Source organism: Eretmochelys imbricata, chromosome 2 (assembly GCF_965152235.1).
Source record: "Eretmochelys imbricata isolate rEreImb1 chromosome 2, rEreImb1.hap1, whole genome shotgun sequence".
NCBI classification, from domain to species: domain Eukaryota; kingdom Metazoa; phylum Chordata; order Testudines; family Cheloniidae; genus Eretmochelys; species Eretmochelys imbricata.
This window is the reverse complement of record NC_135573.1, coordinates 268188134-268208447: the sequence shown is the minus strand read 5'-3', so window position 1 is coordinate 268208447 and position 20314 is coordinate 268188134. Positions and strand designations below refer to the sequence as shown.

At 43.0% G+C, this 20314-nt stretch overlaps 1 protein-coding gene across 3 annotated transcripts; it reads right to left on the bottom strand.

Annotated features, from left to right (window-relative positions):
• Positions 1-4302: 4302 nt before the first annotated feature.
• Positions 4303-15999, bottom strand: LOC144260070 (GTPase IMAP family member 2-like). Of its 3 annotated transcripts, none has more exons than XM_077808612.1 (4): positions 15763-15999; positions 13057-13129; positions 8351-8399; positions 4303-6736 (listed from the first exon to the last, which is right to left on the bottom strand). In XM_077808612.1, the coding sequence occupies exons 2-4, from the start codon at positions 13090-13092 to the stop codon at positions 5949-5951; spliced, it is 873 nt and encodes a 290-aa protein (XP_077664738.1). In that variant the 5' UTR covers positions 13093-13129; positions 15763-15999; the 3' UTR covers positions 4303-5948. The 3 variants fall into 3 exon arrangements, with proteins under 3 accessions (XP_077664738.1, XP_077664737.1, XP_077664739.1); XM_077808611.1 differs by having other exon boundaries at positions 15799-15999; XM_077808613.1 differs by lacking the exon at positions 15763-15999 and adding an exon at positions 14632-15007.
• Between the last annotated feature and the right edge of the window lie 4315 nt (positions 16000-20314).

Below are 20314 nucleotides of genomic sequence, written 5' to 3'. Positions count from 1 at the left end.
GGTGGGACCGCATAGTGTTGCAGGTCTGGGACGATTCCCAGTGGCTGCGAAACTTTTGTGTGCATAAGGGCACTTTAATGGAACTTTGTGACTTGCTTTCCCCTGCCCTGAAGCTCATGAATACCAAGATGAGAGCAGCCCTCACAGGTGAGAAGCGAGTGAGGATAGACCTGTAGAAGCTTGCAATGCCAGACAGCCACCGGTCAGTCGGGAATCAATTTGGAGTGGGCAAATCTACTGTGGGGGCTGCTGTGATGCAAGTAGCCCATTCAATCAAAGATCTGCTGATATCAGGGTAGTGACCCTGGGAAATGTGCAGGTCATAGTGGATGGCTTTGCTGCAATGGGATTCCCTAACTGTGGTGGGGCCATAGACGGAACCCATATCCCTATCTTGGCACCGGAGCACCAAGCCAGCGAGTACATAAACCGCAAGGGGTACTTTTCAATAGTGCTGCAAACACTGGTGGATCACAAGGGATATTTCACCAACATCAACGTGGGATGGCTGGGAAAGGTACAGGACGCTTGCATCCTCAGGAACTCTGGTCTGCTTCAAAAGCTGCAGGAAGGGACTTTATTCCCAGACCAGAAAGTAACTGTTGGGGATGTTGAAATGCCTATAGTTATCCTTGGGGATCCAGCCTACCCCTTAATGCCATGGCTCATGAAGCTGTACACAGGCAGCCTGGACAGTAGTCAGGAGCTGTTCAACTACAGGCTGAGCAAGTGCAGAATGGTGGAACAATGTGCATTTGAACATTTAAAAGCCCGCTGGCGCAGTTTACTGACTCGGTTAGAGCTCAGCTAAACCAATATTCCCACTGTTATTACTGCTTGCTGTGCGCGCCACAATATCTGTGAGAGTAAGGGGGAGACGTTTATGGCGGGGTGGGAGGTTGAGGCAAATCGCCTGGCTGCTGGTTACATGCAGCCAGACACCAGGGCTGTTAGAAGATCACAGGAGGGCGCGGTATGCATCAGAAGCTTTGAAAACCAGTTTCATGACTGCCCAGGCTATGGTGTGAAAGTTCTGTTTAAAGAAAAGGAGTACTTGTGGCACCTTAGAGACTACAAGTACTCCTTTTCTTTTTGCGAATACAGACTAACATGGCTGTTACTCTGAAAAAAGTTCTGTTTGTTTCTCCTTGATGAAACCCCCTGCCCCTTGGTTCACTCTACTTCCCTGTAAGCTAACCACCGTCCCCACCTCCCTTTGATCACTGCTTCCAGAAGCAGTAAAGTCATTGTTGCTTCACATTCATGCATTCTTTATTCATTCATCACACAAATAGGAGGATGACTACCAAGGTAGCCCAGGAGGGGTGGAGGAGGGAAGGAAAATGCCACACAGCACTTTGAAAGTTTACAACTTTAAAATTTATTGAATGCCAGCCTTCTGTTTTTTGGGCAATCCTCTGTGGTGGAGTGGCTGGGTGGCCGGAGGCCCCCCCACTGCATTCTTGGGCGTCTGGGTGTGGAGGCTATGGAACTTGGGGAGGAGGGTGGTTGGTTACACAGGGGCTGTAGTGGCGGTCTGTGCTCCTGCTGCCTTTCCTGCAGCTCAACCATATGCTGGAGCATATAGGTTTGATCCTCCAGCAGCCTCAGCATTGAATCCTGCCTCCTCTCATCATGCTGCCACATTTGAGCTTCAGCCCTTTCTTCAGCCTGCCACTTATTCGCTTCAGTCTGCCATCTCTCCTCCCGGTCATTTTGTGCTTTCCTGCACTCTGATGTTGTCTGCCTCCACGCATTCGTCTGTGCTCTGTCAGTGTGGGAGGACAGCATGAGCTCAGAGAACATTTCATCACGAGTGCTTTTTTTTTCTTTCTAATCTTCACTATTCTCTGGGAAGGAGAAGATCCTGTGATCATTGAAACACGTGTAGCTGGTGGAGGAAAAAAAAGGGACAGTGGTATTTAAAAAGACATTTTATAAAACATTGGCTACACTCTTTCAAGGTAAACCTTGCTGTTAACATTACATACATAGCACATGTGCTTTGGTTACAAGGTCGCATTTTGCCTCCCCCCATCGCGTGGCTACCCCCTCCCCCCTCTCCCCTCCCGTGGCTAACAGCGGGGAACATTTCTGTTCAGCCACAAGCAAACAGCCCAGCAGGAACGGGCACCTCTGAATGTCCCGTTAAGAAAAGCACCCTATTTCAATGAAGTGACCATGAATGATATCACTCATAGAATCATAGAATATCAGGGTTGGAAGGGACCTCAGGAGGTCATCTAGTCCAACCCCCTGCTCAAAGCAGGACCAATCCCCAATTTTTGCCCCAGATCCCTAAATGGCCCCCTCAAGGATTGAACTCACAACCCTGGGTTTAGCAGGCCAATGCTCAAACCACTGAGCTATCCCTCCCCCCTAATACAATATACAGCCCATCCACTTAGATTAGAGTTAACATACCTTTACTTCCTTTACTTAACAACTTATGTAAAGAAACAGGGTATAACCAACTAAGATTAAATGTCACTATTAATTTAAATCCACAGGGGGCAGTTAAATACAATCAATTAACAAATACAGCATACAGTGGGGTGGATAAAAATCAATGATTTTAAAATTTAAAAAAAAAATGGATTTTTTTTTAAATTTAAATCAGATTTCTTGATAGGTTTTTTCCTCAAAGAGCATTTTATCTAAAGATAGTATCCACTCTCCTGAGGATAACACAGAGAGATAAAGAAAGGATGTTGTTTGAATGCCAGCAAACATACACTGCAATGCTTTGTTCTACAATGATTCCCGAGGACGTGCTACTGGCCTGGAGTGGTAAAGTGTCCTACCATGGTGGACGGAATAAGGCTGCCCTCCCCAGAAACCTTTTGATAAGGCTTTGGGAGTACATCCAGGAGAGCTTTATGGAGATGTCCCTGGAGGACATTCCTATTCCATGATGAGATATCTTTGAGCTATAATGTATCTTAATTAAAAACTATCTTTAGATAAAATGCTCTTTGAGGAAAAAACCTATCAAGAAATCTGATTTAAATTTAAAAAAAAATCCATTTTTTTTTTAATTTTAAAATCATTGATTTTTATCCACCCCACTGTATGCTGTATTTGTTAATTGATTGTATTTAACTGCCCCCTGTGGATTTAAATTAATAGTGACATTTAATCTTAGTCGGTTATACCCTGTTTCTTTACATAAGTTGTTAAGTAAAGGAAGTAAAGGTATGTTAACTCTAATCTAAGTGGATGGGCTTTATATTGATAATTGGTATTTCTGAGTTACACTCATGCCACGGATTATTATTAATTATAATTATTATTATTAGAATGGGTTTATTCCTGTAGGTTCCCAAGGCACACCATTGAGTGTGTATAGGAACCAGCCAGATGGAGGCACCGCCAATTTTAAATTCCTTTAGGAGTAAAGGGACTGCAGCAGAGGGGTGGATAGAGGATTCCCACCTACCCAACGTCACCACTAGGATACCCAGCATCTAATTTGCTGTCAGGAACATCAGGCGCCCAGTGACACAGGGCAGTGTTGCCTGCTCCCGAGTAACCCAGGGAGGCAAGTGGGGGTTACACTAGAGCACCCTTTGTCCCACCGGGGTGGCTTCTGGAAAGGACTGATTACAGGTTGAGGGTTTTGCGTCTGTGTCAACAGCTTTTTGTGTTGGTGTTCCCTCACCCTACGCTTCCTGTCTTCCAGTTCCAGAGCTTTCTGGTGTGCTTCCATTTGCTATTGCTTTTCTGCCTCCCCCTCTTTGGCTCTCTGTTCAGCTTCCCATTTCTGGTGCTCACACTCCTTGTCGGCTTTCTCTAATTCTAGTCTGGCCAACTCTAACTTCATGGAGGTTTCACGGTTGCCTGCCTCGGCCTTGATCATTTCTGTAGTTTCTTTTCTTCCGTTTCTATCACCCAAGATAAACAAACAGAAAATGTCAAAACTGGAATCTTTTTTGTCTCTTTCCAACTTTCTCATCTGTGAATCTTGTAGTATCTAATTGACCAGTGCTTGGAGGGTGACGCTCACCAACTGTGTGTAAATTCTGCCATCACTGCGGCACTGTGATGCTTTCTCAGGGTGCCCAGAGCTATGAGTCATGTTGTTATCCCTCTGCCTTAGCCTTTACTTGGCCTTGTGGGTAACACTTAGTACAGCCCAGTTCCTGAATCCCCTTTAAGAGCATTCCCCTGTTGTGCCCACTGGACACTCCCCGAAATTACCCAGTTTGCTGGCTCCCAAGAGACATTGTACACATCAGCCTGTTTGATTCAACTGAGGATTCACACATGGCTTCATATTACAACACAGAGAGGTACTTGTGATAAATAATAAGACGTTTATTAACAAAGCTAGAGATTTAAGTGATAGTGAGTAAAGATAATGGAAATAATTGATTACAAATAAAACAAAAAGATAAGCCGCTTCTACAAGACTAGGACTTAACTTCAGCAAGTTAATCTTATGTAAAGCAGTTTCTCACCTAAAGTCACTGGCTCACATGGCCAAGATCCAACTTTCATGAATGCAAAGAGCACTGTCTTGTTTGCTTCCTCAGTGAAGGATAACCAAGGAGTTTTTCTTCCTCCTTCTTATTATCCAGTAAACCTTGGAAATGGATTCTTTTTCCAGTGTACCCACCCCCCTCTCCGCTTGTTCTCTGGTGTGCTGACATCATGGTGCTTTCTTCATCCTCCGGCTAACCTAATCTTCCTGTTTACCTCAGATGCAAATGTACCTGCCATTGCATTTGGCTTCACAATACTTGACTTACATCAGAGACCTAGGCAGACAGGTACATCAACATTCCTTTGCTGGGGAAAGACTTGTTTGTCAACCCTGTTTATCAAACCCTGTGATTTGAACATATTTTAATACATACACACAATTTAATTATTTCCTGTACATACATCATGCAGTGCCTATACCAGTATGCTATAAGCTTTCATTTGACTCTCACATGACCTTCATTACAGATAAATACTCTGACAGCCATGTGGCGGACAGGCCAAGTAGGAGTTGCTGTTATAGGACAATGACCCTTTGGCAGTTGGGATTGAGGGACTCAGACTCACAGCCTGGGTTTGCTTGGAGAAATTAATTTAACAATCACAGCTTTGTAAGTAAACTAAAGTAATTTAATCTTAGCATTGTAACTTTTAACAGTGTGAAAAACCAAGGCTGATTCTGTAAGGTTAATTTTCCTTGTAGACATAGGGCTAGACTCTTAAAGGCATTTAGGCTTTGTTGCTCTCAGCATTGCAATGCCTAACTGGTTTAAGAGCATAAGTCTCATTTTCAAATGGGATTTAAGCATTTAGGAGCTTTGACAGGATATCTTAAAGAAAAGAAAAAACAATGCTGCATATCACCATGTCACATCTTTGGTGGGTTTTAAAGTTTGCTTCTCAAAATATCAAAAGAAGCTTCGGCAATGGGGCCAGGCTAATCCTTGGTGTAACTCCAGTAAGGTCAGTCGAGTTTCACCAATTTACACCTAGTCTGAACTTTGCCCTGTAAGTGTCTGAGATTTTATTTTTAGTAAAATGACTGCCCTGTTTGATGTTGCAGTTTGAGCTACTATAAGTTTATGTGAAAGCTGAATAGATCTCTCAGCTCTAGCCAAAGGGCCTAATTCTTCCCTCAGTGACCTGGCTGTCAATGCAGAGTATTCCAGTGAAGCTCATGGAAACACTCCATTACAAATGCAGGCTGAGAGCTGATACAGGACTGTAAATCCATATGGTTGCTCTTAAGTTAATGGAGTAACTCTGGATTTACAACAGTTTATCTGAGTGTAGAAACTGGCTCAGCATATTTAAATTATTCTAATATATATCATTAATAAAGAACAAATGTGGATAGCTTTATTCATATTGTCTGAATGTGCTGCACTGGCATAAGGGTGAGGGTGCCTGAGAAGCTGAGATGCAGGGTTTGGGACGCAGCAGGGTTAGGTTGCAATGAGACTTTATGAATGACTGTCAGTGACGAGGTAGATCAGGAGAAGTACAATAGTAAGAACTACTGCAGCAACCCCAAAGGCCAAAATAACTTTCCCATACTTGGTAAAAAGAGTGGTCACCCTGGTTCTTTTATTTATTCCAGTAAGATATCTCACTTTTTCTTCCGTTAAATTAGGTTCCAAATACAGCTCACTGACGTAATACCTGCCCCCATTCTCCTGAACCGTTCTCTGGATCATTTCAATCAGCTCAGAAACCTGTTCAGCCTGTTCTGCTCCAGTTGCTCTGTTATTGAAAGCACAGTATCGATCCCCACACTTCTGAATCAGCCCCTTCAGATCTTTGTTATCTGAGTATCTCACGTAGTCATGCAGTGAGCCGACCGCTAAATCTTCTTTCCGGGTGAACAGGACAATCATGTGCCTCATGGATTCAACTCCAAAAATCTCCTGTACTCGCTTCACTGCGTACTTGTCTTCCTCAGTGTAACGGCCCAGCTGGGTCACCAGCAGCAGAGCGTGGGGGCCAGGGGCAGAGAGCGCGATACAGCGAACAATCTCTCTAGATGTTACTGGCTCACAAGCCTTTTGGTCAAAAATGGCAGGTGTGTCAATAACCACAAGCTCCCTCCCATTCCAGCTCCTTTGCCCCTTTTCACAAGTCAAAGTTACTGACTTTGCCCCGAGTTTGGACTCAAACTTTCTTTTCCCAAGGATGGAGTTTCCTGTTGCACTTTTCCCAGCTCCAGTTTTGCCAACAAGGATGATTCTGAGTTCCGATCTCCTGCCGTCATCTGCAGTTGATGGGGACAGGTTTGACAGTCAGAACATCATTGCACAGATAAAAGTAAATGAGTAGGAGTTACACCTAATTCTGAGGCTGAGAGTCCCAGAGTAAACAACATCCATCCAGTCCCTCATCCCAGCTTGTCTCTGTCCTCTGGGATGTCTTGTCACTTTAAACTGAACATGACCTAAACTCCGTATCCTCTCTTCCGTACCTTCTCTGCTTCCTCCTTTCCCTATCACTCTTTGGATCACCACCATTCTCACCGTCCCTCAGGCCAGCAGTCTGGGGGTGCTTTTTTACTCCTCTCTCTCCTCTGTCTCACACATCTAGGCCAGATCCAAATCCAACTGGTTCTTCTTCCTCAACACCTTCAAGTTCTGTCCTTTTCTCTCCAGCCCTACACCTAAGTTCCCTTTCAGAACCTCAGTGTATTCTGCCTTGATTACTGCAACTCCTCCTCTCTGGCTTCCCAAACATACACATCAGACCCTTCAGTCCATTAAAAATATTACCACTAAATGTGTCTTCCTTGCTTGTTGGTTCGATCATGCAACTTCTCTCTTTCTAGTCTGCCGTTGGCTCCCTGTCTGACAGAATAGGTTCTTATACCTCACTTATCACTGTTGAATCGGAGCACCACTGTCTCTGGTTTTACACAGATAACCCCTGGACCCACACACAGAGCTGATGCTCTTTGTACTGGATCCTAACGTCAGATGTAAATACGAGGCCTATAAAAACAAACCCTTGTGTTCTGGTCAGACCACTTCCTCCTTCAGATGTTCAAATCTCTGAACATTTGACCATCACATTTAGCTTCTTGTCTCTACCTTCAAATTACTATAGGACTCTGCACCTCATTACATATCCTCGCTTTGCCCCATCTCCTCCACTCTATTAATGCTCCTAATCTGTTTTTCAGATTCTTGCACAATCACCTGTGTGCTTTCTTCATTGTAGCCCCCATCGCATGCTATGATCTTGCTAATCTCACCTGCAAAATCCTTACTCTGTCCACATCAAAATCCCTCTTAAAAACCCACTTCTGCTGTGTTGCATACAGTGAATCAGGTTGACTTGCCTATAAATTACCTCCTGTTCTTCCCTAGCTCTATATAGCTGGTCAAGCAGGATAACACATTTCATACACATTTGTTTCCATTTTTTGGGTTAAAATTTGAAAAAAGTTGTCCGGATCTGCCTGCAAATGACTGGGGGAGCTGGGGAATGGGGTGTGCCTGGTACACAGACTCTCAGTGTCATTGGATTGGAACGAAGCTCTGCCTTGCTTCTACTCTCATCTCTTTCTTGATCAAAAGTGGTATGTTCTTGATTTACAATTTGCAGCTGCTGTAGCAGACTGAGATATGGACAAATTTACAGCTACTGGGAAAGGGATTTTCTTTGTGAGGGTTGTCCCCAGCAGAAGACAAAGTTACAGGGGTAATGTCACTGCCATTCCCCCAGTAACTGCACCCATGCTAGAGCCACTAAAATAATTTTGGGCAACTAAAGGTATATTCAGAATATGCCTCAATCCCCTAGAGCTTGTGGGGCTCTCTTTTACTGAAAAACTTGAGCTGAGACCAGAATAGGGCCTTTTGTGTAACTGTCTTACCATAGAAGGTTACATTCTCTCCTTTTTGCTTGCTCCCATCCATCTCACCCTGAAATATTTGTAATAAAACATGTTATTTACAAACATACTTTAACCAAGGAACTCAGAACATAGAAAAATACTCATTTAGAAAAACTCAGTAATACACATAATAAATAGTAATAACAATAATCACTGCTATGTAAGTCTATTATGGTCGGAAAAGTGAGTTTCTGAACATGATACCTTGATATTTCATGTTTAACCTCCATTAGTGTTTTCATCACATCTGCCTAACTTTAAGCACATGGGTCGTCCTCCTGAAGTCGAGAGTTAGGTTTAGCCTTTGAAAATCAGTTCTGTTATTGCAGCCTTGTACATACCTCCATTTTCATCAGCAATAGAAATTCTGGAATCAGAACTTAGTCAACAGTTTGGCTGTTGACGCACAAGGCAGAGAGAATGCAGCTTGTACTTCAGTACTGATACTGCCTTTGCAGCACTGACTTGTACAAAACAGGTGTCAGTTCATAAATGAAGTGGCTATGATTCAGTTAGAGCCAATTTTGGGAGAAGATGGCACAACCAGAGCTGGGCAAAAAATTTTGATGCAATTTTTTTCATTGAAAAATCCTGAATTGGGTCAACCAAAACATTTTGCAAATTTGGGTTGAATTTGCCAAAATATTTTGGCTGGAAAAAAATTCAGAAAAAGTTGAAATGTTTCATTCTGACATTTTCTAAATTCTGGGATGTATTAGCAGGAGTGTTGTAAGCAAGACATGAGAAGTAATTCTTCTGTTCTACTCCACACTGATTAGGCTTCAACTGGAGTATTGTGTCTAGTTCTGGGCGCCACATTTCAGGAAGATGTTGGCAAATTGGAGAGAGTCTAGAGAAGAGCAACAAAAATGATTAAATGTCTAGAAAACATTATCTATGGGGGAAGATTGAAAGAATTGGGTTTGTTTAGTCTGGAAAAGAAGACTGAGAGAGGTCATGATAACAGTTTTCAAGTATGTAAAAGGTTGTTACAAGGAGGAGGGAGAAAAATTGTTTTTCTTAACCTCTGAGGACAGGACAAGAAGCAATGGGCTTAAATTGCAGCAAGTGAAGTTTAGGTTGGACATTAGGAAAAACTTCCTAACTGTCAGGGTGGTTAAGCACTGGAATAAATTGCCTAGGGAGGTTGTGGAGTCTCCATCATTGGAGATTTTTAAGAACAGGTTAGGCAAACACCTGTCTAGATAATGCTTAGTCTTGCCGTGCATGCAGGGGACTGGACTAGATGACCTTTCGAGGTACCTTCCAGTCCTATGACTCTATTAATCACTGCATCAGTGAACTTTGCTGATAAGATCAACCAAATGTGCATGGAACTAAATGGGAAAGAAATCTCCATTCCTGACCAGATCATACTATTCCTCTAGCTACCCTGGACTGAATTCGATCCCTTGACACATGCTGAAGATCAAAATGACCTGAAAAATATTAGAGCCGCAACCTGCGAAATGGATCCCTACCCCTCTTGGTTGATGAACGCCAGGGAAAGCAAAAACTATGTTCACTACCCGTGGAAATAGTCAATGCCTTCTTCAGAAAACAAACCTGCCAAAATCCATGAAAAGCACAATACTTCACCCAATCCTCAAGAATCCATCAGTAGTCCCTAATGCCCTCCAACCATTATCCTGTCTTCAACCTTCCATTTCTGGCCAAAATCAAGGAGAAAGTAGTAACCACAAAGTGCCAGCAACATGTGACATCAGACAACATCCTGGATGTCTCACAATCAGGGTTCAGACTAGGGCACAGCACAGAAACAGCTCTAGTGGCACTAAAAAGATGACCATGGACACAGGTAAGCTTTCCATGCCCATGTTGCTGGACCTTTCTGCAGTTTTAGACACAGTGGACCAGAAGCCACTGCTAACCCACTGATGTGACATAGCAGGAGTAGATGGCCTAACACTATAGCTGTTCCTATTACTAAATTCAAGCAAAACTCAGAGCGATGATAACTCTGGTAACTGTGGTAACTGTTCCTCTTCTCTGAAGGCCCTCACCTGAGACTCACCGAGATCCAGACTATCCGCGCTTCTCTTCACTATTTACATGAGAGCACTGGGGGAGACAGTGATTCACCATCAGCTAGGCTGCCAACACCATGTCAGTGGTACTAAAGACACACAGATACGACCATGATGAGGATGTCATAAGAACCAATGTGCACTAAGAGTGACAGACTGTGTTGTGGAATTTAAAGTGACTGAGTTAGACAGGGTATTTGACCTTTTCTTCTACATTAGAAAACTCCACTGGCATAACATGAATCACTGCAGTAAACTGAGGTATCTTATTGTGACTATGTGGGATCACACAGTTAGAGTTTCACAATTTTCAAAAAGAATGAGGAGTACTTGTGGCACCTTAGAGACTAACAAATTTATTTGGGCATAAGCTTTTGTGGGCTAAAACCCACTTCATCAGATGCATGGAGTGGAAAATACAGTAGGAAGATATATATATATACACACACACACAGAGAACATGAAGAGATGGGGGTTGCCATATCAACTCTTAATGAGACAAATCAGTTAAGGTGGGCTATTATCAGCAGGAGAAAAAAAGACTTTTGTAGTGGTAATCAGGGTGGCCCATTTCAAACAGTTGACAAGAAGGTGTGAGTAACAGTAGGGGGAAAAATTAGCATGGGGAAACAGTTTTTAGTTTGTGTAATGACCCATCCACTCCCAGTCTTTATTCAGGCTTAATTTGATGGTGTCCAGTTTGCAAATTAATTCCAGTTCTGTAGTTTCTTGTTGGAGTCTGTTTTTGAAGTTTTGTTGTTGAAGAATTGCCACTTTTAGGTCTGGAGACTAACCAATTTATCTGAGCATAAGCTTTCATGAGTTACAGCTCACTTCATCGGATTCAACTCATGATGTAGCTTACGCTCACTTCATCAGATGTAGCTCACGAAAGCTTATGCTCAAATAAATTGGTTAGTCTCTAAGGGGCCACAAGTCCTCCTTTTCTTTTTGCGAATACAGACTAACACGGCTGCTACTCTGAAACCTGTCACTTTTAGGTCTGTAATTGAGTGTCCAGGGAGGTTGAAGTGTTCTCTGACTGGTTTTTGAACGTTACAATTCTTGATGTCTGATTTGTATCCATTTATTCTTTTTTGTAGAGACTGTCCAGTTTGGCCAATGTACATGGCAGAGGGGCATTGCTGGCACATGATGGCATATATCACATTGGTAGATGTGCATGTGAATGAGCCCCTGATGGTATGGCTGATGTGATTAAGTCCTATGATGGTGTCCCTTGAATAGATATGTGGACAGAGTTGGCAACAGGGTTTGTTGCAAGGATAGGTTCCTAGGTTAGTGTTTTTGTTGTGTGGTTGCTAGTGAGTATTTGCTTCAGGTTGGGGGGCTATCTGTAAGCGAGGACTGGCCTGTCTCCCAAGGTCTTTGAGCATGAGAGATCATCCTTCACGATAGGTTGTAGATCCTTGATGATGTGCTGGAGAGGTTTTAGTTGGGGGCTGAAGGTGACGGCTAGTGGCGTTCTGTTACTTTCTTTGTTGGGCCTGAACTGTAGTAGGTTACTTCTGGGTACTCTTCTGGCTATATATATCTATATCTATATATATCTATCTCTAATCTCTATCTCCCTACTGTATTTTCCACTCCAGTCATCTGATGAAGTGGGTTTTAGCCCACGAAAGCTTATGCCCAAATACATTTGTTAGTCTCTAAGGTGCCACAAGTACTCCTCGTTCTTTTTGCTGATACAGACTCACATGGCTACCACTCTGAAACCTGTCACAATTTTCAAACTGTTTCCAAATTGTTATTTCAGCATATGCAAAGCTTCATAGAACTAGAACTGGTTTTAAAAAGAAAACAGGGAAAATTTTGAAAATATTTTCATTAACTTCTTTTGTTCTTTTACCAACGACAGAGCTGATCAATTTTTTTTTGAAATTTTGAAAAAAAGTCAGTATAAAAATTTATTGAAAAATCCCTGTTCCTCCCTACCCCGTTTATTCATCCAGCTTTAGAAGAACGCTTTCACCTGATGAAATTAATAGGCAGGAAGTTTAATCAGAGGATGTACTTTTTCACATAATGCCTAACTAACCTGTGGAACTCATTTCTGTGGGAAGTTATGATGTCCAAAAGTATAACTGGGTTCAAAAAAGAACTGGATACGTTTATGGAGAATAGGTCTATCAATGGCTATTGGCCAAAAAGGCCAGATGACACAAGCCCATGCTCGGGGTGATCCTAAACCTCTAATTACCAGAAGCCAGGAGTGGAAGATACTGCCCTGTCCTGGACACTCCTCCTGAAGTTCTGGCACGAGCGATTGTCATAGACAGGCTACTGGGCAAGATGGACCATGATCTGACCTAGTTAGGAGGCAGTGTGTGTTTTTCTAGCAATTGTTCAAGCCGGGATTCAAGAAAGCAGAGGAAGACCCAGAGTCAAAGATAGATTCTGAGTGTGCATCTGATTTTGCCATCCTAAGCTTCCCACCTATATTTCTTTATGATCTACTTTTTGATCACTTGCTGCTAGCTCACAGTGTTGCTCACAATCTCAAAAGGGCCTGTTCTCATGAGCTTACAAGTCTGGTTTCTCTATCAAGTTGGTTCTGACACATAGTAACCAAACCTTAGAACCTCTGTGGATTTGTCCTTCACTAGTACATACCGGCATGGTTGTTCCAAGTGATTGATAGGCTGACATTTCTCCTTTAAAACAGGGATCTTAAACAGCTTTTTTCCTGAAAAATCAATGGAACTGGTTAATACTCATGAAAGCCAAGACCAAATCCCATCTCATGTGTGTCTCTTTGTTCTTGTGCAAACTGAAGGGTGGTTTATTTCTTAATTATTTTATTTATACAGTGCCATGAATATGCATGGCATTACAGATGAAGAGAAGACAAGGGGGGAGATTTTCAGAGGCATAAGTTGCATTTAATGTCCATGGACGCTAGGTCCCTAACTGATATTTGTGCCTTTGAAACTCTTCCTTCATGTCCCTACAACAAGAGCTTAGAAGCTAAGATCTCGATCCTAGAATTGGAGCTGTTAGTGCAGAGGTCGGCAACCTTTGTCACCCTTTATCGTCAGGTAGAGCCGCTGGCCGGCTGGGCTGGTTTGTTTATCTAGAGTGTCCGCAGGCACGGAGCCCCGCAGCTCTCACTGGCCACGGTTCACTGTTCCCGACCAATGGGAGCTGTGGGAAGTAGTGGCTAGCACGTCCCTCGGCCCACGCCACTTCCTGCAGCTCCCATTGGCCAGGAAAGGCGAACTGCGGCCAATGGGAGCTGCGGGGCTCCATACTTGCAGATGCTCCAGATAAACAAACCGGCCAGGCCCGCCAGCGGCTTTACCCTGATGGGCTGGTTGACAAAGGTTGCCGACCCCTGTGCTAGTGTAACCCACACACCTCCTGGGTGTGGTGGTCTATCCCCTCTAGTGGCACAGAGACCCTTAGAGAGAGAAAGCAAATGAGTCTGCTCTACAGGCTTAGCTACCAGCCAACTGGCTTTTAGCTCATGCGGTAGAGTCTCATACACTAAGCTTCAGAGGTCCCCGGTTCTATCCTGCCCGTCGACGACCGGGGTTTGTCGACATTACACTAGCATGGATGCTGTGCCTGCATGGAGATCCATTGACTGTAATTGTGGCTTTTCCAAAGTGAAATGGTGCTAGTGGATTCAATTGCAGTATCGGGGTCTAAGGCCAGAATCCATAAAGGGACTTTTAGGTGTCTTGAAAATCACTGGAATCCACAAACCGTGGGTTAGGCACCTAGGCTCCCTGTACAATGCATGGGGAGATATAGGTAAAAGCCAGGATGCTAGGCAAGGAGCCAATAGGAGATACTGCTGAGAAGGGTGTGGTCCTAAGTCCTGCCCCCTCAAGGAATTTGGTGCCTAAAGCCAGAACTGCACGAAGGCACCTTGTTCTACTTGCAACCCACAGCCAGGAACCCCTCTTGTAGAGTCAGGCAGCTTCGTTGCCAGCCTAACTCCCTACAGAATGGTTGATGGTTGGAAGACAACAGTTCCCTTATAACCTTCAGCCCAGTGGTTAGGGAAGTCACCCAGGGGATAGAAGACATCAGTTCAATTCCCCCTTTGTCTGATGAGTAGGGATTTGAACAGGGTTTCCCCATGTCTCAAGTGAGTGCTGTGCTCTATATAATCATTCTGGCCCAACACACATTGAATAAAAAGTGGAATGGCTTCAATGTGAGAGACTGAGAGACACCCACCTCAGACTGTTCCATAGTCCTACTGAATTGGGCCCTGCAGGCAAGACAGGCATTTCCCTGCCTTTTTCACCTGGTTTGAGGATCACACTCTGGCTTTGTCATGGGAACCCCATACTGTGGACTCATTTGTATGCACTGAGTGGAGGAAGGACAGACCACTCAGGATTTCATTTTACATTACACATCATATATTCATATTTTCATTTTTTGGACTGGTTGCTTGCTTTTGTTTTGTGCCAGACTAAGCCTGAATCTATAGTGTTGGTGAGCTCGTTGTGCTAGGATGGCTATAGTAAATTAAAAAGTAGCTAGGCAGATGGCCTACAGAGACTCAGTACAATACCATCTTTAAAAAACTCTGGTTTGACTCTAAACCTGCAAATTGTGCACATAGCAAGCCCAGGTAAACATGGATTCCTACACTGTTACCCCGGTGTCCCCTCCCTTGGCTGATTTTAGGTAATGAAATAAAAGGGAAATATTGAGTTGAGGAGCGCATAAGACAAAATAAAGTTCTGGGGAGGATGCCTTTTTGTCTTTGAGACATTAACTGAAGGCAGATGAGACAAAGCCATACATTTAGTCAAAGCAGGTGGAGGATAGACAGTGAGAAATCATTATAAGTATCAGAAGACAGGTTTGAGGGGACTGAGCATCTCTGCACCTGAGCTGAGCTCAGCCGTGGGATTGAGTAAGGAGGAAGGTGGCTTTATAATAACTTTGTGCCTCCACTAACTTGGGACAAGGGCAGGGCTGGGGGAGGGCTGGACTCTCATGGACACAGTAGTCTCCAGGCTGTCCAAAATTACACCCGGCTATCTTGGGTTGTTGCAGCATTTGGGAATAAGTGTATACCATCTGTAAATGTCAAGCATTCTCTGTCAAAACTTTATTCCCCTCCACCCCCATGTGCTCCCTTATCCCCTTTGGAAACAGATCTCAGGCAGGCTTTAGGCACCTAAATATCGAACAGAAAGACACAGGCTTGTTCCCTGTATTTCCTCCTGCTACCTTAGAAGTGTTTTCATTTGTCAAGCTTTGTAGCCAGTTTAAAATAACTCTCTTGCCCACCCCTATTTTCTCTCCCTATCCCTCTCTCTCACTCTTATAGACACACACACACACACACACCCCTTCTTCATCATCTGGTCAACTTGGAGATCAAACCTGTGATATTTCTTCAGATTAAGCAGATATTTCCATCTTCTGCACAGTCCTTCCAGCCGGTGGTATTATACAAAAATGTCTGAAGTCTTCTGGTTTCCTCTTTTTGACAGTTGCTTCATATTAGTAGTTAATGAAATTGTTGTGAAAATGAAAACAAACTACTCAGTGATCCAAATTTCGTTCTAAGTAAATGCAGTGGGATGAGCTACTGCCACTGAACAGGAAATACCATTTGCGAAATAAACAAGTCTGAATTTTACAGGAAGTGGTTTGTGTAGAACAGTAGCAACGTATGAGAACATTCAGCCTGTGTCATAAATATAAAGGGAAGGGTCACCACCTTTCTGTATACAGTGCCATAAAATCCCTCTTGGCCAGAGGCAAAACCGTTTTACCTGTAAAGGGTTAAGAAGCTAAGGTAACCTCGCTGGCACCTGACCAAAATGGCCAATGAGAGGACAAGATTCTTTCAAATCTGGAGGGGGGGAACAAAGTGTTTGCTCTGTCTGTGTGATGCTTTTGCCGGGACCAGAGCAGGAATGCAGGTCAGAACTCCTGATGAATCCAGTTGTGCATTTTGTATTGTTTCTCATGCACATATATCTTCCAGGGTACAATCCTATATTTTGTCCCTTAGAATGGACATATTTACCAAATCATAGACTCATAGAATATCAGGGTTGGAAGGGACCTCAGGAGGTCATCTAGTCCAACCCCCTGCTCAAAGCAGGACCAATCCCCAACTAAATCATCCCAGCCAGGGCTTTGTCAAGCCTGACCTTAAAAACTTCTAAGGAAGGAGATTCCACCACCTCCCTCGGTAACGGCATTCCAGTGTTTCACCACCCTCCGAGAGAAAAAGGACTTCAAGGAGCAGAGAATCCTCCAGCAAGTGACCCGTGCCCCATGCTACAGAGGAGGGCAAAAAACCTCCAGGGCCTCTTCCAATCTGCCCTGGAGGAAAATTCCTTCCCGACCCCAAATATGGCGATCAGCTAAACCCTGAGCATATGGGCAAGATTCACTAGCCAGATACTACAGAAAATTCTTTCCTGGGTAACTCAGATCCCACCCCATCTAACATCCCATCACAGGCCATTAGGCCTATTTACCATGAATATTTAAAGATCAATTAACTATCAAAATCATGATATCCCATCATACATCTCCTTCATAAACTTATCGAGTTTAATCTTAAAGCCAGATAAATCTTTTGCCCCCGCTGCTTCCCTTGGAAGGCTATTCCAAAACTTCACTCCTCTGATGGTTAGAAACCTTCGTCTAATTTCAAGACTAAACTTCCTGGTGGCCAGTTTATATCCATTTGTTCTTGTGTCCACATTGGTACTGAACTTAAATAATTCCTCTCCTTCTCCAGTTTTTATCCCTCTGATGTATTTATAGAGAGCAATCATATCTCCCCTCAACCTTCTTTTACTTAGGCTAAACAAGCCAAGTCTCCTTTCATAAAACAAGTTTTCCATTCCTCGGATCATCCTAGTAGCCCTTCTCTGTACCTGTTCCAGTTTGAATTCATCCTTCTTAAACATGGGAGACCAGAACTGCACACAGTATTCCAGGTGAGCATCATAGTCATCCTATGATCAACCAATACTCCAAGGTCCTTCTCCTCCTCTGTTACTTCTAATTGATGCGTCCCCAGCTTATAACTAAAATTCTTGTTATTAATCCCTAAATGCATAACCTTACACTTCTCACTATTAAATTTCATCCTATTACTATTACTCCAGTTTACAAGGTCATCCAGATCCTCCTGTATGATATCCCTGTCCTTCTCTAAATTGGCAATACCTCCCAGCTTTGTATCATCCGCAAACTTTATTAGCACACTCCCACTTTTTGTGCCAAGGTCAGTAATAAAAAGATTAAATAAGATTGGTCCCAAAACTGATCCTTGAGGAACTCCACTGGTAACCTCCCTCCAGCCTGACAGTTCACCTTTCAGTAGGACCCGTTGTAGTCTCCCCTTTAATTCCTTATACACCTTTCAATTTTCATATTGATCCCCATCTTTTCCAATTTAACTAATAATTCCCCATGTGGCACCGTATCAAATGCCTTACTGAAATCGAGGTAAATTAGATCCACTGCATTTCCTTTGTCTAAAAATATCTGTTACTTTCTCAAAGAAGGAGATCAGGTTGGTTTGGCACGATCTACCTTTTGTAAAACCATGTTGTATTTTGTCCCATTTACCATTGACCTCAATGTCCTTAACTACTTTCTCCTTCAATTTTTTTTCCAAGACCTTGCATGCTACAGATGTCAAACTAACAGGCCTGTAGTTACCCGGATCACTTTTTTTCCCTTTCTTAAAAATAGGAACTATGTTAGCAATTCTCCAATCATACGGTACAACTCCTGAGTTTACAGATTCATTAAAAATTCTTGCTAATGGGCTTGCAATTTCGGGTGCCAATTCCTTTAATATTCTTGGGTGAAGATTATCTGGGCCCCCCGATTTAGTCCCATTAAGCTGTTTGAGTTTCGCTTCTACCTCAAATATGGTAATATCTACTTCCATATCCTCATTCCCATTTGTCATGCTATCATTATCCCTAAGATACTCTTTAGCCTTATTAAAGACTGAGGCAAAGTATTTGTTTAGATGTTGGGCCATGCCTAGATTATCCTTGACCTCCACTTCATCCTCAGTGTTTAGCGGTCCCACTTCTTCTTCCTTTGTTTTCTTCTTATTTATATGGCTATAGAACCTTTTACTATTCGTTTTAATTCCCTTTGCAAGGTCCAACTCTACTTGACTTTTAGCCTGTCTCACTTTATCCCTACATGTTCTGACCTCAATAAGGTAGCTTTCCTTGCTGATTCCTCCCATCTTCCAGTCCCTGTATGCTTTCTGCTTTTTCTTAATCACCTCTCTGTGATGCTTGCTCATCCAACTTGGTTTACAACTCCTTTTTCTCTACGTAAAAGAATAAATGGACACAAATCAGATGTCAAGAATTATAACATTCATAAACCAGTCGGAGAACACTTCAATCTTTCTGGTTGTGCGATTACAGACATGAAAGTTGCGATATTACAACAAAAAAAACTTCAAAACCAGACTCCAGCGAGAGACTGTTGAATTGGAATTCATTTGCAAATTGGATACAATTAACTTAGGCTTGAATAGAGACTGGGAGTGGCTAAGTCATTATGCAAGGTAACCTATTTCCCCTTGTTTTTTCCTACCCCCCCCCACATTCTTGTTAAACCCTGGATTTGTGCTGGAAATGGTCCACCTTGATTATCATACACATTGTAAGGAGAGTGATCACTTTAGATAAGCTATTACTAACAGGAGAGGGGGTTTGGGGCGGGAGGGGGGAGAGAAAACCTGGATTTGTGCTGGAAATGGCCCAACTTGATTATCATACACATTGTAAGGAGAGTGATCACTTTAGATAAGCTATTACCAGCAGGAGAGTGGGGTGGGGGGAGAGAAAACCTTTTGTAGTGGTAAACACCCATTTTTTCATGCTTTGTGTGTATAAAAAGATCTTCTACACTTTCCACAGTATGCATCCGATGAAGTGAGCTGTAGCTCACGAAAACTTATGCTCAAATAAATTGGTTAGTCTCTAAGGTGCCACAAGTACTCCTTTTCTTTTTGTGAATACAGACTAACATGGCTGTTACTCTGAACTCCTGCCTATGAATTTTTTCCCCTTTCTTGGGATGCAGGCTTCCGATAGCTTCTGCAGCTTTGGTTTAAAGTAATCACAGGCCTCCTCTACCTTTAGATCCCTAAGTTCTCCAGTCCAATCCACTTCCCTAACTAATTTCCTTAATTTTTGAAAGTCAGCCCTCTTGAAATCAAAAACCCTAGTTGCAGATTTATTTTTGTTAATCCTTCCGTTCAGTTTGAACTGAATTAGCTCATGATCACTTGAACCAAGATTATCCCCTACAACCATTTCTTCTATGAGGTCCTCACTACTCACCAAAACCAAATCTAAAATGGCATCCCCTCTAGTCGGTTCAGCAACTACTTGATGAAGGAATCCATCAGCTATCGCATCTAGGAAAATCTGAGCCCGATTATTATTACTAGCACTCGTCCTCCAGTCTATATCTGGGAAGTTAAAGTCTCCCATGATCACACAGTTTCCATTAGTATTTACTTTATTAAAAACATTAAAAAAGGGCTCTATCCATATCCAAATTAGATCCCGGCAGTCTATAGCACACCCCAAGCACTATCCCAGGGGAGGCTCTAATAGTTTTCTTCCCCAATGTAATTTTTGCCCAGATGGACTCTGTCTTATCCATCCCATCACTTCTTATTTCTTTACATTCTACCTCATCATTGATATACAATGCTAATCCACCACCTTTACCTTCATTTCGGTCTTTCCTAAACAGCACATACCCTTCAATACCCGTAGTCCAGTCATGACTACTATTCCACCATGTTTCTGTTATCCCTATAATATCTGGTTTCACTTCCTGCACCAGTAGCTCTAGTTCCTCCATTTAGTTACCTAGGCTC